A 17976-nucleotide genomic window follows, 5' to 3' on the forward strand; every position below is an offset into this window, starting at 1 on the left:
GTCTAGTTCTGGCGCCTGGGCTTAGTTGCCCCGAGGCATGTGGGATCTTCCTGAAACCAGGGATCTAACCCATCTCCCCTGCATTGCAAGGCAGTCTTAACTACTGGACCACTAGGGAAGCCCTAGGCTTACTTTGTTCTTTAGCTTTTTAAGAATTCAATTCTTACTGTTTTGTTTTCACTGTTATAACTACTATAATTACTTATGCTATGCTATGCTTAGTCGCTCAGTCGTGTCCAGCTCTTTGCTATCCTATGGACCATAATCTACCAGACTTCTCTGGCCATGGGATTCTCTAGGCAAGAACACTGGAGTGGATTGCCATTTCCTACTCCATATAATTACTTAAGATTATGAAATTTCCTGTCATCATTGCTCTTAGTTTCTCCCACAAATTAATGCATAGTGTTGTCTACAGTTTTGTATTTCCCTATTTCACTTGCTGTCAGTTGAAGATAAGACTTTTTTAAAACAATTTTTTTCCAGACAGAAAGACCTTTTTAAATTATGATTTTAATTTATAGTTAAATATTGCCTACCATATCAGTAAACAAAGGATGTTGCAGCCTTCAAGCCATCACATTACAGCCACCTGTGAGCCTGGAGGAGGTCTCAGGATGAGAAAACACAGAATACTGGCCCCAGATAGCTGAGGTGCATATTAAAGGAATGGTTTCAGTGAGCTCAGACTCTTGTATCTTCCCATAGATAGGAAAGCAGTAAATCCCTTAACTTGAGCTATCTAGTTTTCTTTAATCAATAATCTTTTGATGTTCCAACGACTAGATCTTTGTTGCAAAAACTCCTACCTATCCTGACTTCCCCCTTGCCTCTTCAGAGCAGTCCCCTCTCAGAGTTATCTGAGCTGCTGTGTCCCAGGCTTAAGTCCTCAGTTTTGTCCACAGAATAAAACAGAACACTCAACTTTCAGGTTGTGCATTTTTTTCCAGTTGACTATTGCTTGCTCTGTCTTGGACAACCGCACGTTTGTGTGTACTGATGTCCTTCTACTTCTCATCTACTATACTTTCTCCTCTATAAAGTTGGTAACTATTATCTCGTGCACTGATATTTAGTACAGCTTTATACCTGTGCACTGCGCCTCATAGTCTCACACGGTGTTGTTCTCTGCTGTGACTTCCTCTACGAACTCTACCTGGTTTGGCCTCAAGACCCAACACCGGCCACTGCCCAGACGTTGGCTCTTCTCTGAGCAGCGGAGGAAATGACCGATACCGACTTTCTTAGAGCCCGCCCGCCTTTCCCATGAGGCCTCGCCCGTCTATCGAGGCCCTCTTCCTCCACAGAGGATTCTGGGAGATGTAGTTTTCTGCCTGCCGCTGTTCGTCACGTGACGTACTTCCGCCTGCGCCGCCCTGCGGCGTAAAGGAGTACGCGCCTAACAGGCTGTATCCCGCAGGGTTTCTGTGCTCAGGGGCGGGGCGGGGGCGTTCTGTTTCAGAGACTGAGGAGCTAGCTGAGACGAGAAGTTACCCTGGCCCAGAACATCCTGTGCAAACCAGGATCTTGACCAACTGAACCCCCACGGTCGATCCCGGCGTAGAGGCAGCCAGCCCGGCCTCGGTCCCTCCCGCATCAGGGCTGCGGAGCGGTACAAACTCGTTGTCCAAGTTCCCTCTGCCCGGGCCAGGAGGCCGCTTCCCTAAGAGGGACTCAGCCCCGGAGGGGCAGGTGCCTGGTGCTCGCGGACCCCCTCTTGGTGGGCAGGGTGGGACCAGCAGGGATATCCTCAGAGTTCGGTTCTCTCCTCCGCACCCTGCACGAAACAGCCTGGGATGGCCACCAGGTTCCCGACAGCTTCGTGTTCGGTAAGTAGGGACTTTCTCACTTAAGAAAGCTGACTCGGCCGTGAGGGCGGACCTCTTTATCCCTTCACGGTCACACCAGGGCCTGAACTCACCTATTCCCCGCCATCCCCCTGAGTCTCCAGAAACGTTCCTTGTCTTCTGGCACTTGGTGTCCGGTGCCCTGTCCGTGGGCAGTTACTCTGCTTTGTTGTCTACAGCGGACCCTGAATTCCGAGGGCAGTGAGGGCCCTTGTGAAGGAAATGATCCTCTATCGTTTCAGGTTTTCCACAAACAAGTATAGAGTTGTTTTCGCGTCCAGATTTTCAGGGCATCAGCAGGGAAATTATCTCCTTTTTGTTCACTAGCTTGTTCAGATGCTTGTATACTGAGCACCCTCGTGAGCTGGATCCAGAGATTGATGCTGGCAGTGCAAAGAAATCACGTACGTTTCTTGTTTTAGAGGAGCTGTGGTCTGGCGCACAGAGTCGTTGGGCAGGATGGCGGGGAAGGAGTTTAAGGATTCAAAGCGGGAAGGAGCAGTGTTGTGAGAGGAGAGAGCCAGTGGACCCTCGGGACCGTGCAGGTGGTTCGAGAACTGAACCAGAGGGAGACTTAACAGCGAATGCTGAACTCCTGAGCTGTTGGTACACCGGTGATGTGTCCGGTCTTGAGAACACTGTTGGAAGAAGTATCCAGGGACAGAGTGTATGTAGCTTTTTTTTTTTTTTCTTTCCTTCTTTTAAGATTTACTTATCTTTTCCTGTGGCTGGGGGAGGTGGTGGCGGGGGTAGGTCTTCCTTGCTGCTCCGGCTTTCTCTAGTTGCAGAGTCTGGGCTTCTCATTGCGGTGACTTCTCTTGTGCACAGGCTCTGGGGCAAGCGGGCTTTAGTAGTTGCAACATGAGGGCTTAGTAGTTATGGTCCCTGGTCTCTAGAGCAGGAGCTCACTAGTTGAGGTGCAAGGGATTACTTGCTCCGAGGCATGTGGGATCTTCCTGGACCAGGGGTCAAACCCATGTCCACTACAGTGGCAGGTGGGTTCTTTACCACTAGACCTCAGAGTGTAGCTTTGTAGGTATTAAATATGTGGTGCCTACAGTTGAGTCTGTAATTCAGGTGGGAGTTTTCCACTAACATACCAATAAAGACACCTATGTTAGTGCCTTTAACTATAGGAATTATAGTTATAGGAGTAGAGCCCCCAAAAGGACCAAATAGAGGCCTCAGGACAATGACAAGGGCTGCATTAAAGAGGGGCTGGGGTGCAGGAGAGGTGAGAGAACATTTGGAGAGTGGTTTTTCCCCTACAAACTTGAGAAAAGAGAACTTCTTAGAAGCTTGAAAGTATTTCATAAAGCCAAAAGGTGCTTCTTGGATTTCAGAATTTATAGGTCTAAAGCACTTTTTTCCAGAGCAAACAGAATGCTGGGTGTGCTACAGATATTCACCTCCTAAGAGGTAAAGGGATTGCATTAGGCTGAGGACAGCAGGATGTAAAGAAGAGACTAGTAATAGTATAGATGTTGTTCAGTCACTCAGTCATGTCTGGCTCTTTGCAGCTCCATGAATTACAGCACACCAAGCTTCTCTGTCCTTCACTATCTCCCAGAGTTTGCTCAAATTCATGTCCATGGAGTCCGTGATGCCATCCAACCATCTCATCCTCTGTCACCCCCTTCTCCTACCCTCAGTCTTTCCCAGAATCAGGGTCTTTTCCAGTGAGTCGGCTTTTCACATCAGGTGGCCAAAGTATTGGAGCTTCAGCTTCCGCATCAGTCTTTCCAGTGAATGTGCAGGGTTGATTTCCTTTAGGAGTGTAGCTGGCACTAATGGTAAAGAACTTGAGTGCCAGTGCAAGAAACAAAAGAGGTGCAGGTTCGATCCCTGGGTCTGGAAGATCCCCTGGAAAAGGAAATGGCAACCCTCTCCCGTATTCTTGGCTTGGAAAATCCATGACAGGAGCCTGGTGGGCCAGAGTCCACGGGGTCAAAATGAGTCAGACATGACTGAAGCGACGTAGCACGTGGACAGCAGGATGTAAAGAAGCAATTAGTAATAGTATAGTAATAGTATTTTTTTTAGGGTTTTGGTGTCAAGGGGAAAGGATTTCATTAAGGTGGCCTGAGGGATACAATTAACCTCAAAAATCAATGAACTTTTTGTCTTTAAACAATAATTATACAGAAAGTACAATGAGAGAATGTATTTCCGATAGCAATTAAGAAATATAAAATAAATGAACATTATAAGTGTACTGCTGCTGCTGCTGCTGCTAAGTCACTTCAGTCATGTCTGACTCTGTGCGACCCCATAGACAGCAGCCCACCAGACTCCACCGTCCTTGGGATTCTCCAGGCAAGAACACTGGAGTGGGTTGCCATTTCCTTCTCCAATGCATGAAAGTGAAAAGTGAAAGTGAAGTCGCTCGGTCGTGTCCGACTCCTAGCGACCCCATGGACTGCTGCCTACCAGGCTCCTCCGTCCATGGGATTTGCCAGGCAAGAGTACTGGAGCGGGTTGCCATTGCCTTCTCGGTTATAAGTGTACAGGACCTATTAATAAAGAAGACTTTACAACTTTTGAATAACACTAATAGACACCACTCTTGGCCTAGGCACTTTGTGTGTGTGACGTCATTAAAGTCTCAGGGCCCTGTGAGACAAGTATGTCCCCAATGTACAGCTGAGGAAACTGGGGAGGCGGCCCACAGTTCCAAACTAGTAAGGGAAACAAGGAGACGAGGATGGCAGAGCTAAGATTCAGACCCAAGCAGAATGTCTTCAGAGTCTGTGCTCTTATTGCCCTTAGGACCTAAGAGACTTTGACAAATGTAAACTGTATTTCCTTATTTTTGAGTGCATGTTTGCTAACAAACATTAATTGACTATTATGCCAGGTAATTTTCTAGGGTGTGTGAACAAGATTAACAGGGCCCATAACCCCATGGAGGGTGTGGGAGATGGTAAAACATATCACAGGAACATCATGAGCAAAACTGTGGGTGTTTGTGCACATGAGAGTGGCTGGGGGGCTACTTGTCTTGGGGCAGCATTTAAGCAGAATCTGAATGACAACTTGATGATCATGGGCAGATGAAGGCACAGAACATGACACATTCCAGGCTTTGGAGGCAGCTAATTTGGTGGCCTTGCCATGGAACCAGCAGATGCATTGTGAAGTGGAAAGAAGGCATATGGCCAAATAGGGAGCATGTGAGAGCAGGGCTAGCTTGTGAAGGGCCCTTTAAGTATGCGAACGATCATCTGGAGAGCCCAAGGAGTTTATTGTATTTTATGTTTTATTTTTAAATTATTTCAAAACTAGAGAAGTAGCAAAAATAGAATAAAATAACCTCCTCTATTTGTATTAAAAAAAAAAAAAAAACCATCCTTCACCCAGATTGCCCCATTGTTATTTTGCCAAGTTAGCTCTGTTATTCTTTCTTTACTTGTGTATGTGTGTGTGTATGTGAATTGGTATAAAAAGAACCACAGAGACTGAAGTTCAATGTTACTTTCTACCAGAGCCTGTTTCCCCTTTGCTTTGTTGTGCAGATGGGGAGTGACTGATCATTCCATCTAAACAGGCAGCAAGCTGGTTTGGGACTGGATTGCTGCTTTAGTTAAACTTGGATCACCTTGTTTTCAAGGGGTGTGCTGATCGCAGGCTCCTTGCTTTGTGTCCTTGGTGCCTTGAAACCATGGGAGAATCAGTCTGCCTTTCCTGCCCAGTTCCTGCACTGACCACACTCAGCAAACACTCGGTGGGAAGAGCCTGCTGTCCAGGGTGAGCACCGAAGGCTCTACTGGTTTCTCTTTCTCTTGGTGTCATCCTCTGTCTCAGCTGAGCCCACCTTGCCTGTTCTCAGGCTGGACAAATGCCCTCAGCGAAGTAAACAGCCAAAGCACTCTTAGCTTATCTGGGAAGAGCTCTCCCCTCTTTGGAATTTGGCTCATTTAGTTCTCCTTCATTCCATGGGTCTCGATGTTCATGGATTGTGATTTACCATTAATTTTCCAGTTGTAGCAGCTGTAGTCCAAATGTATGATTTTATTTGTCGTGAATGAGTATTAGAAAATACCATTAGATGAAATAAAATGTAATATCTTTGCATTTTGATAACACATTGAAATTATAAATTAATTTGTTGAGAATATATTTATACTATATTGAATCTATATATCATAAATGTTACTCAATTACTCAGGTCCTTCGGTTTCTTTTTTAAAAAAATATGAATATATTTGAAATGTAGTTGATACATGATATTATGGTATTTTCAGATTTACTACATAGTGATTTGACATTTGCATACATTATGAAATGATCTCTACCCCAAGTCTAGTAATCTGACCCCATACAATATTATTAACCATATTCCTTATGCTGAATCCCCGTGGCTAATTTGTTCCATAACTAGAGATTTGTACCTCTTAATCCCCTTCACCCGTTTCACCATCCTTCCACCTCTGGTGACCAGCTTTTTGGTATCTGTATTTATGTGTCTATTTTTGTTCTGTTTATTTGTTCATTTAATCTTTTAGATTCCACATGTAAAGTCATATGGTATTTGTATTTCTGTCTGATTTATTTCACTTAGCATAATACCCTCTAGTTCTATCCATGTTGTTACAGATGGCAAGATTGTGAGTTTTCTTTTAATGGATGAGTAATATTCTAGTGTGTGTGTGTGTGTGTGTGTGTGTGTGTGTGTTGTATGTTTATCCATTCATCTGTCAGTAGACACATTGCTTCCTGTATCTGGGCTATTGTGTTTTCTTTTTTTATTTTTTAATTGAAGGATAATTGCTTTACGGAATTTTGTTTTTTGCTGTCAAACCTCAACATGAGTCAAACCCCTCCCTCTTGAACCGCCCTCCCATTTCCCTCCCCATCCCACTGTTCTAGGTTGATACAGAGCCACTGTTTGAGTTTCCTGAGACATATAGCAAATTCCTGTTGGCTATCTATTTTATATATGGTGATGTAAGTTTCCATGTTACTCTCTCCATACACACCCTCTCCTTCCCTTTCCCCATGTCCATAAGTCTGTTTTCTATGTATGTTTCTCCATTGCTGCCCTGCAAATAAACTCTTCAGTACCATCTTTCTAGATTCCATATTAGTATATGATATTTATCTTTCTCTTTCTGACTTACTTCACTCTGTATAATAGGCTGTACATTCCTCCACCTCATTAGAACTAATTCAAATGCATTCCTTTTTATGGCCAAGTAATATTCCATTGTGTATTTGTACCACAACTTCATCCATTCATCTTTCGATGGACATCTAAGTTGCTTCCATGTTCTAGCTATTATAAATAGTGCTGCAATGAACAATGGGATACAAGTATCCTTTTTAATTTTGGTTTCCTCAGGGTATATGCCTAGGAGTGGGATTGCTGGGTCATATGGTGGTTTTATTCCTAGTTTTCTGAGAAATCTCCATACCATCTTCCATAATGGCTGTATCAATTTACATTACCACCAACAGTGCAGAAGGGTTCCCTTTACCCCACACCCTCTCCAGCATTTGTTGTTTGTAGACTTTTTAACGAGGGCCATTCTGACCAGAGTGAGGTGATATCTCATTGTAGTTTTGATTTGCATTTCTCTGATAATGAGTGATGTTGAGCATCTTTTCATGTGTTTGTTAAGCATCTGTATATCTTTTTTGGAGAAATGTCTGTTTTCCCTACTTTTTGACTGAGTTTGTTTTTCTGGCATTGAGTTGTATGAGCTGCTTATGTATTTTGGAAATTAATCCTTTGTCAGTTGTTTCATTTGTTATTATTGTCTCTCATTCTGAGGGTTGCCTTTTCACCTTGCTTAGAGTTTCCTTTGCTGTGCAAAAGCTTTTAAGTTTAATCAGGTCCCACTTGTTTACTTTTGTTTTTATTTCCATTACTCTAAGAGGCAGGTCATAGAAGATCTTGCCTTGATTTATGTCATCAAGTGTTCTGCCTATGTTTTCCTCTAAGAGTTTTATATTTTCTGGTCTTACATTTAGGTCTTTAATCCATTTTTGAGTTTATCTTTGTGTATGGTGTTAGGAAGTATTCTAATTTCATTTTTTTACATGTAGCTGTCCAGTTTTCCCAGCACCATTTATTGAAGAGGCTGTCTTTGCCCCATTGTATATTCTTGCCTCCTTTGTCAAATATAAGGTACCCATAGGTGCATGGGTTTATTTCTGGGCTTTCTATCTTGTTCCATTGGTCTGTATTTCTGTTTTTGTGCCAGTACCATACTGTCTTAATGACTGTACCTTTGTAGTATAATGTGGAGTCAGGAAGCTTGATTCCTCCACCTCCATTCTTCTTTCTCAAGACTGCTTTGACTATTCAGGGTCTTTTGTATTTCCATATGAATTGTGACATTTTTATTCTAGTTCTGTGAAAAATACCGTTGTTGATTTGAGAGAAACCTCATTGAATCTGTAGGTTGCATTTGGTAGTATGGTCATTTTCACAATATTGATTCTTCCTACCCAGAATATATCTCCATCTGTTTTCTGTTCATGTCATCTTTGATTTCTTTCATTAGTGTCTTATAATTTTCTGTGTACGGTTCTTTTGTCTCCTTAGGTAAGTTTATTCTTAGATATTTAATTCTTTTTGTTGCAATGGTGAATGGGATTGAGTCCTTAATTTCTCTTTCTGATTTTTCATTGTTAGTATATAGGAATGCAAGTGATTTCTGTGTGTTGATTTTGTATCCTGCAACTTTGCTAAGTTCACTGATTAGCTCTAATAATTTTCTGATAGTCTCTTTCAGGTTTTCTATGTACAGTATCATGTCATCTGCAAACAGTGAAAGCTTTACTTCTTTTCCAATCTGGATTCCTTTTTTTTCTTTTTCTTCTTTGACTGCTGTAGCTAGGACTTCCAAAACTATGTTAAATAATAGCAGTGAAAGTGGACACCCCTGTCTTGCTCCTGATCTTAGGGTGAATGCTTTCAGTTTTTCACCATTGAAAATAATGGTTGCTGTGAGCTTATCATATTTGGACTTTACTATGTTGAGGTAGGTTCTTTCTATGCCCATTTTTTGAAGAGTTTTAATCATCAATGGGTGCTGAATTTTGTCAAAGGCTTTTTTTTACATCTATTGAGATTATTGTATGGTTTTTATCCTTCAGTTTGTTAATATGGTGTATCACATTGATTGGTTTGCATGTATTGAAGAATCCTTGCATCCCTGGAATAAACCCAGCTTGATCATGGTGTGTGAGCTTTTTAATGTGTTGTTGGATTCTGTTTGCCAAAATTTTGTTGAGGATTTTTCATCTGTGTTCATCAGTGATATTGGCCTGTAGTTTTCTTTTTTTGTGTTGTCTTTGGTTTTGGTATCAGGGTGATGGCCTTGTTGAATGAGTTTGGAAGTGTTCCTTCCTCTGCAATTTTTTCCAAGAGTTTTAGAAGGATTGGCATTAGCTCTACTCTAAATGTTTAATAGAATTCTCCTGTGAAGCCATCTGGTCCTGGGCTTTTGTTTTTGGGGAGGTTTTTTATTACAGTTTCAATTTCAGTGCTTGTAATTGAGTTGTTCATAATTTCTGTTTCTTCCTGGTTCAGTCTTGGAAGATTGGACATTTCTAAGAATCTGTCCATTTCTTCCAGGTTATCCATTTTATTGCCATATAGTTGTTCATAATAGTCTCTTATAATCCTTTGTATTTTTCCATTGTCTATTTTAACCTCTCCTTTTTCATTTCTAATTTTGTTGATTTGATTCTTCTCTCTTTTTTTCTTGATGAGTCTGGCTAAGGGTTTGTCAATTTTGTTTATCTTCTCAAAGAACCAGCTTTTAGTTATATTAATCTTTACTATTGTTTCTTTCATTTCTTTTTCGTTTATTTCTGCTTGGATCTTAATGATTTCTTTCCTTCTACTAATTTTGGTGGGTTTTTTGTTCTTTTTTCAGTTGTTTTAGATATAAAGTTAGCTTGTCTATTCGATGTTTTTCTTGTTTCTTAAGGTCAGATTGTATTGCTATAAACTTCCTTCTTAGAACTGCTTTTGCTGCATCCCGTAGGTTTTGAGTTGTCACGTTTTCATTGTCATTTGTTTCTAGGAATTTTTTTATTTGCTCTTTGATTTCTTCAGTAACCTGTTCATTACTTAGAAACATATTGTTTAATCTCCATGTGCCTGTGTTTTTTACAGTTTTTTCCTTGTAATGGATATCTAGTCTCATAGCGTTGTGGCCAGAAAAGATGCTTGATATGATTTCAATTTTCTTAAATTTACTGAGGTTTGATTTGTGACCCAAGATGTGGTCTATCCTGGAGAATGTTCCATGTGCATTTGAAAAGAAGGTGTATTCTTCTGCATTTGGATAGAACATCCTGAAGATAATGAGATCCATCTCATCTAATGTATCATTTTAAGACTTGTGTTTCCTTATTGATTTTCTGTTTTGATGATCTGTCCATTGGTGTGAGTGGGGTGGTAAAGTCTCCTACTATTATTGTGTTACTGTCAATTTCTCCTTTTATGTCTGTTAGTGTTTGTCTTATGTATTGAGGTGCTCCTATGTTGGGTGCAAACATATTTACAATTGTTATGTCTTCCTCTTGGATTGATCCCTTGATTATTATATAGTGACCTTCCTTATCTCTTGCAATCTTCTTCATTTTAAGGTCTACTTTGTCTGATATGAGGATTGCTACTCCAACTTTATTTTGCTTCCCATTTGCATGGAATATATTTTTCCATCCTCTCACTTTAAGTCTATATGTGTTTTGAGGTCTGAAGTGGGTTTCTTGTAGGCAGCATATATATATATATATATGTTTCGTTTTTGTATCCATTCAGCCAGTTTGTGTCTTTTGGTTGGAGCATTTAATCCATTCATGTTTAAAGTAATTACTGATGTATATGTTCCTACTGCCATTTTCTAATTGTTTGGGGTTGATTTTGTAGATCTTTTTTCTTCTGTTGTATTTCTTGACTGTATAAGTCCATTCTATTAACTTTTGCTTGTCTGAAAAGCTTTTGATTTCTCCATCAATTTTGAATGAGATACTGCCAGGTAGAGTAATCTTGGTTGTAAATATTTCCCTTTCAGTACTTTAAATATATCCTGCCATTCCCTTCTGGCCTTCAGAGTTTCTGCTGATATGTCAGCTGTTAAATGTATGGGGTTTCCTTTCTATGTTACTTGTTGCTTTTCCCTTGCTGCTTTTAATATTCTTTTTGTGTGTTTAATCTGTGTTAGTTTGATTAGTATGTGTCTTGGCTTGTTTCTCTTTGGGTTTATTCTGTATGGGACTCTTTTCACCTCTTGAATTTGATTGACTATTTCCTTTTCCATTTTGGAGAAATTTTCAACTATAAATTTTTCAGAAAATTTCTCACACACTTTCTTTTTCTCTTCTTCTGGGAGCCCTATAATTCGAATGTTGGTGTGTTTGATATTGTCCCAGAGATCTCTGAGAATATCTTCATCTCTTTTCATTCTTTTTACTTTATTCTGCTCTTCAGAAGTTATTTCCACCATTTTATCTTCCAGCTCACTGATTCATTCTTCTGCTTCAGATATTCTGCTATTGATTCCTTCTACAGTGTTTTTAATTTCAGTAATTGTGTTGTTTTTTCTCTATGTTTATTCTTGCATTCTTCTAGGTCTTTGTTAATTGTTTCTTAAATTTTCTCAATTCTGTTTTCAAGGGTTTTGATAATCTTTACTATCATTATTCCAAATTCTTTTTCAGGTAGTTTTCTTATTTCCTCTTCATTTATTTGGACTTCCATGTTTCTAGTTTGTTCCCTTATTTGTGTAGTGTTTCTCTGCCTTTTCATTGTTTTTTGTTTTTAACTTATTGTGTTTGAGGTCTCATTTTTCCAGGCTTCAGGGTTGGATTCTTTCTTCCTTTTGGTTTCTTCCCTCCTAAGGTTGTTCCAGTGGTTTGTGTAAGCTTTGCGTAGAGTGAGATTTGTGCAGAAGACGAGTGAGGTGGTACTCCTGTCTGCTGATGATTGGGTTTGTATTTTTGTCTTGTTTGTTCAGATGAGGCATCCTGCACGGGGTGCTTCTGGTGTTTGGGTGATGCCAGGTCTTATATTCAAGTGGTTTCCTTTGTGTGAGTCCTCACTATTTGATACTCCCTAGAGTTAGGAGTTCTCTGGTAGTCTAGGATCTTGGAGTCAGTGCTCCCACTTCAATGGCTTAGGGTTTGATCTCTGACCAAGAATGAAGATTCCACAGGTGGTTTGTTATGGCATTAAGTGAGATTAAAACAAATACCCAAAAACAAGAAACCAAAGATGAACCCCAGACAAATGGCAGTTACAAAATCAGGCAAATAATAATTAAAATAATGGAATATAAAACGCACCTATACACCCATAAGCACAATCAAAACAGTCCAACAAAACTAAAGTACAGTAGATTGACCTAGTGAACAAAGGAAACCAAAAATGATATCTACCAGTTAAGAACAAAACTAACTAAACCACAAACTGGAAAATGAAACTAACGCAAGGTGCAAGTGGGATATAAAGCAATGAAACCAAAACTAACAAATATGAAAAGAGGAAAGAAAAGAAAGAATAGATATGTAAAGTTAAACAGAGGTAGATAAAGAAGATTTATATACATTAAAGATTAGTTGCAAGAGGAAAAGAACAACAGGGAAAGCAAACAGTGAGTAAATGTAGAAAAAAATAATAATAGGCTTAATCTTTTTTAATTAAAACTAAAAAAAAGAGAGAAAAAAGAAAGAATAAAAGGAAAACTCCACAGAACTGCAAAAGGCTAGCATAGAGGTAGAGTTTTATAACAAGAATAAAAAATGTGATTGAAAAAAAAATCTCAAAAGCTTAATTAGATTTCATAGTGCTAATAAAATTGGCAGCTACAACAGAGGGAAAAGAGAAAGAAAAAATCCAAAAGGAACTACCAAACAAGTAAGAATATAAGAATAGTAAATATTTTTCTTGAGTCAGTGTTGTCAGCATTCTTTCCCTTCCTGGGAGTCACAGTCCACCTCGCCCCACTAGGGTGCCTTCCAACACTGCGCTGGTTTCTGGACCTGATGTGGGGGGCAGCTCAGACTCTAATCTGGTCCTACTCCTCTGTGTTATTGTCTCCAATGTCCACAACTATCAGAACTAGTGTGTTTTCTTTTGTGGGAGCTCTCAATGTCCTTTTATATATTCCATAGATACAGAGTCTGCCTAGCTGATCATGTGGATTTGATCTGCAGCTGGTACAGCTGGTGGGAAGGTTTTGGTTCCTCTTCCTTAGCCACACTGCTCCTGGGTTTCAATTGTGGTTTTATTTCCACCTCTGCATGGGGGTTGTCCACTGGGCTTTGCTCCTGAGTCTGCCCTGGAGGACTTGGGTCTGCCCCAGTGAGGGCCAGGTGTGGAAGTAGTGCAGCTGCTTGAGTCACAGGGGTTCTGTAAGCATCAGGTACTCAGGGGGGTTGGCAGCTAGGGCAGAGGGAAATAATAGTGCTGTAGAAAGGGACTGCAACCAGTATTGGCCAATACATTCCATTATTCTTGCCTGGAGAACCTCACTGACAGAGAAGCCTGGCAGGCCACAGTCCACAGGGTCGTAAATAGTTGGACATGGCCGAAGCAACCTCACGTGCATAGACGCAAGACTTCTTTGCCTGTGGCAGCTCTGCCCCAGTGAGGGTTGAATGTAAAGGTGGTGCAGCTGCTTGGGTAGTGGGTACCCTGGTGGTGCCAAGTGTGCAGGGACACGGACTGCCTCAGCCACAGGAGTTATTGGCCCTATCAGAGTCTTTTTCAAGACCTTGATAGCTGGTGATCAGAAGGCCTTTTAGCTAGTCTCTCACCATAGCTCCACCTGTTCAGGCATTTACAGGGCTCCCTTGCCTGGGGTCCTTCTCTGTTGTTGGGCACATCAGGCACATAGATGGGTCCCCCTGGCTGGGGTCCTACTCTGTAGTTTGGCACATCAGTCACTTAAAGGAGCACCCTGGGTGGGGTCCTACTCTGTAGTTCAGTGTGTCAGGCGCTTGATGGGTTCAGCTGCCAATGCTATCATGTAGGGAGAGAGAGGCTATGGTGATGGCTCCACCCCCTACACATGATTCAGCAGTATCGCCTTGCTTCCATGGCTGCCTGGCTTTCCTCCACAGGCATTTCCCACCACAATTTCCTCCCTCACATCCCCTCAGTCCACCTCTCTGCAGTCAACAGCAGCCCTCGCCCTTGGATTGCTCCACAATCCTATGCACCAGCTCCCAGCCACTGTGCCTTCACCTGTGTCCCTGTCCAGGGTACATATGGCTGTGGCAAGGACTGTCTGATTCTCATTCCATTGAAGCTGCCACAGATCAGCTATTTCACTCTTCAGCCTTAAATGTTTCTCCTCTGACCCAGACAGTTGCCCCAATGTGGAGATCGGACCCCTGCTTCAGTTCCCCGACCCTCTGAGGGCAGGTCCAGTCCTAATAATACACCTGTTTCTCCCCCTAGTTCCTTCATCCTACGAAGTTTTGTGTGGTTCTCTCTATTCTTTTCCAGTGGTCAGGTACTGTCTGCTCTCAGCTGGTGTTCTGCAAGCACTTCTGTGTCTGACAGTGTATTCCTGATGTATCTGTGGAAAGAGATGTACTCCACATCTACCTACTTCTCCACCATCTTGTTCCCTATTGTGTTTTCTTTTCCTCTACATTTATGTATTTTATCACATGTATTTTTGGTTATGTTTTTCTCTATTTTAAGTTTTATTCCTGAATACTTTATGTCAATTTGTGTTGTGGTTTTTCTTATTACATTTTCAAGTTGGTTGCTGTTGATGTATCAAATAGCCATTGCATGTTGATTTTGTTAAAAAATTGCTGCCCTGTTGATATGTCTTATTGATTTTCATGTTATGCCAGCTGTTTCTCTTAGGTTTTTTAGTCAGAAAATCAGATGTTTTTAGACAATGAGAGTAGTTTTTCCTCCTTGCTTAGTGTTTATTGCTGGTATTTTGTTTTGTCCCCACTGTACCAGGTCTTCTTGGACAGCACTGACTAGTAGAGTTGATATGAAAATTTCAACTTGTTTCTGAAGAACAATTTCAAATTGTCCCTGATTTTAGAGGGAACACTTCTAATGTTTCACACGAAGTATGATATTTTTTATAGGCTTAGGGAAATTACTTTTACCTGTAACGAATTGAATTCTGATTTTTGAAGGTGTTAAATTTAATCATAGTACTTTGTTTCTCTATTGAGATTATTGTTCTCCGTTAATGTACTAATGTTACTTATTTCTATGTTACAGTTTTGTTTTTTTTTTAAAGTTTGGAGTGTCCTTTAATTTTTTGGAATAATTTCTTTCATAGACTATTGTTTATGCACGTATAGGATTCATTTTAATGTTTTTATCTAAATATTTGTTAGTATTTTTATCTAGGTTTTTAAAAAAATATTCATTTTACTTGACTGCACTGGCGCTCAGACAGTGTCATGTGTGGGAACTGTTCTCTGAAGCCCTGCACCACGGGGATCTAGTTTCCTGAACAGGAGTTGAACCAAGGCCCCCTGCATTGGGAGTGCAATCTTAACTACTAGATCACCAGGGAAGTCCCCGTTAGGTTTTGGGGGTTTATTTTAGGATTTATTTATTCATTTATTTTTGGCTATGCTAGGTCTTCATTGCCACTCTTGGGCTTTCTCTAGTTGTTGTAATTGGGGGCTATTTTCTAGTTGCAGTGCTTGGGCTTCTCCCTGAGGTGGCTTCTCTTGTTGCAGAGCACAGGCTCTAGAGTGTGGGTTTGGTAGTTGTGGCTCATGGGCTTAGTTGCTCTATGGCATGTCAGTCTTCCCAGACCAGGGATTGAACTTGGGTCTACTGCATTGGCAGGCAGAGTCTTAACCACTGGACGCCTAAGGAAGCCCTAGGTATTTTTAACAAATGAAATTGTGCACGTTGGGCTGTCTTGCCTTCTCTGTGAGATTATACAAATTTGTATAATGAGTTTACCATCATTTCCTGGCTCTACATCTAATGGGAGAAATTTTCTGTTTCTTGGATATTGATAAAACTTACTTTTATAGATAGTGTGGGGCTATTTACTTTATGGAGAGGGTATACTTCTGATTACTATTTCAGTGTATGTTATGATCATGGACTAATCAGTGTGGTCTTCCTAATTCTTTCTGGGAAATTTTTGGCTACTTTCATTTTCCTAGGAAAGTTTCTGTCTCTTCTAAGTTTTTGTATTTATTGGAACAAATTTATAAATACAGTCAATTCTGCTGTCATGTTTGCTTTAAAAATGTAAATTTGTTTCAATATGTTAGGGAATGCTGTGAGCTTTCTGATTTCAGGCAAGCCTCTTTTCACCATTTTATAATAAACTACAGTGCTTCTTACACAAAATCAGGTCTTTTATAAGGTACAGTGCCATATTCGTGGTGGTATTTATTTCTTAACCATTAAACATGTATAAAACTCTACTATTTTTATTAAGATTTTTTATTGACTTTTTTTCATATGTGGTGATAAAGGTGTTACACCCCAGCCCTGTTCTTCCCATAAGCCTGAGACTTTTCATAGTGGTGATTTTTTTTTTTTTTTGTAAATACATATCACATTATAGCAGAACTGCCTTTGTATAGTGATCGCTTACAAATTTTAAAATCGCTTCTATATCCTAGAGTAATACACACAGTCTTGGTCATAATAGTTTTCTTTTCCTTACTTCTTGATTATGCTTGTCCAATTAAAAAATTTTAGTAGTTCTTTTGTATTTTATTTTTGTTCTTCTCAAGCTTAAAATAGTAAAAGGCTTAAAATAGAGCTCCTGGTTGACTGCTTCCCCCACCCCTGTCCCAGCCCCAGCATAGACGTTTGTTTCCCTCTACAAGACTAAAACCTTCTTGAGGCCAGAATGGGTTTCACTCATCCTGAAATCTTCAGAACCCAAAAGGTTATGTGGTACATGGAGGCTCAATTATTAGTAGTATTTTTAATTCCCTCTCAAAAGAAGTGGTGGCCTGGGCATAGGAGGCAGACTGTGGAGGATAGTCTCCTTTCCTGGGTCCTCTACATCTTTCTCATGTCTCCAACTGTAATTGCAGCCTATTGAGTAATGTGTGTGTTGTTACAGGGGTTGTTGTCATTCACCGATATATCTATGGAGTTCAGCTGGGAAGAGTGGCAGCTGCTTGATTCTGTGCAGAAACACCTGTACCGGGATGTGACTCTGGAAAACTATAGTAACCTGGTGTCTGTAGGTAAGTACAGCTTCATGAGCCTGTACAAGCCCAGATCATGAGTCATAAGTCACCATTGCCTTTTCTTTTGTTAATCTACCCTGAAGCCTCTGGAGGTCACATGTTCTTAGCCCCTACTGAACCCTCAGCTCCTCACTGTCATCTTCCCCAAGTGCAAACAAGCTGCTTTCTTTCCTCCCTCCTGACCTCTTAGTTCTCAGCAGTCTGACTACATTCTCTGTGACTTTCCCTTAACAGGGTATCATGGTACCAAACCTGATTTAATCTTCAAGTTGGAGCAAGGAGAAGAGCCATGGATCATAAACTTGGAAGTTTCCCATCAGAGCTGTCCAGGTGGGTGAGCAGATACCATGAAGATGGGAGATGGGGAGTAAACTGTGCTGGCATTCAGGCAGTGTCATGTGTGGGAACTGTTCTCTAACCCCTTGTACCACTGGAGCAGCTCGGGATGAGCCCAAGAGTCCTCAGGTGAGGGCTGTCACTTTCCTCCCATGACTCCAAGAGGCTGGTGAGCTGTTCTCTGCACACTGCTCAAAGGTTGCTTTCTAGGTTAGTTTCCTTCCCTCGAGCACATTCCTAACTGTGGTCATAGGCCTTATTTTCCCTTTTGCCTCTGCAGTTAATTCCCTCAACTTTACCTGCAGTCTTTTCCTTCTCTCCTCTTGACCATCTTAGGAGGTTTCATTGCTTCCTTCACTCTTCTCACACTAGTCATTTGGAAATCACAACTCTTACCTTCTTGGGAACTTTTCTTTCTCTTTTTTTGCCACACCTCATGGCTTGCAGGATCTTAGTTCCTCGACCAGGGATAGAACCCATACCCCCTGCAGTGGAAACATGGAGTCTTAAGCACCAGACACTGGGGAAGTCCCTTGGGCACTTTTCTGAAAAGAATTCTGAAACCTAGCCTTAAGTGGTTTTTATCACCTTATGTTTATTTCCCTGACTCCTC

The 17976-nt window shown here is 41.0% G+C and overlaps 1 protein-coding gene across 4 annotated transcripts in view; it reads left to right on the forward strand.

The window, feature by feature from the left end:
• The first annotated feature begins 1367 nt into the window (after positions 1–1367).
• The window catches only part of LOC138422431 (zinc finger protein 26), a 63787-nt gene continuing 47178 nt past the window's right edge, over positions 1368–17976 (forward strand). The window contains exons 1-5 of one of the 4 annotated variants that reach the window (XM_069557345.1): positions 1369–1829; positions 2270–2514; positions 5458–5594; positions 16898–17024; positions 17262–17357. In XM_069557345.1, coding sequence (XP_069413446.1) covers positions 16925–17024; positions 17262–17357 — 196 coding nt within the window. In that variant the 5' untranslated portion in view covers positions 1369–1829; positions 2270–2514; positions 5458–5594; positions 16898–16924. Of the gene's footprint in view, positions 1830–2269; positions 2515–5457; positions 5595–16897; positions 17025–17261; positions 17358–17976 lie in introns of all 4 variants that reach the window. The other 3 variants (XM_069557344.1, XM_069557346.1, XM_069557347.1) reach the window with 3 other exon arrangements.

The sequence above is a fragment of the Ovis canadensis genome, chromosome 17, assembly GCF_042477335.2.
Source record: "Ovis canadensis isolate MfBH-ARS-UI-01 breed Bighorn chromosome 17, ARS-UI_OviCan_v2, whole genome shotgun sequence".
Classification (NCBI taxonomy): Eukaryota; Metazoa; Chordata; class Mammalia; order Artiodactyla; family Bovidae; genus Ovis; species Ovis canadensis.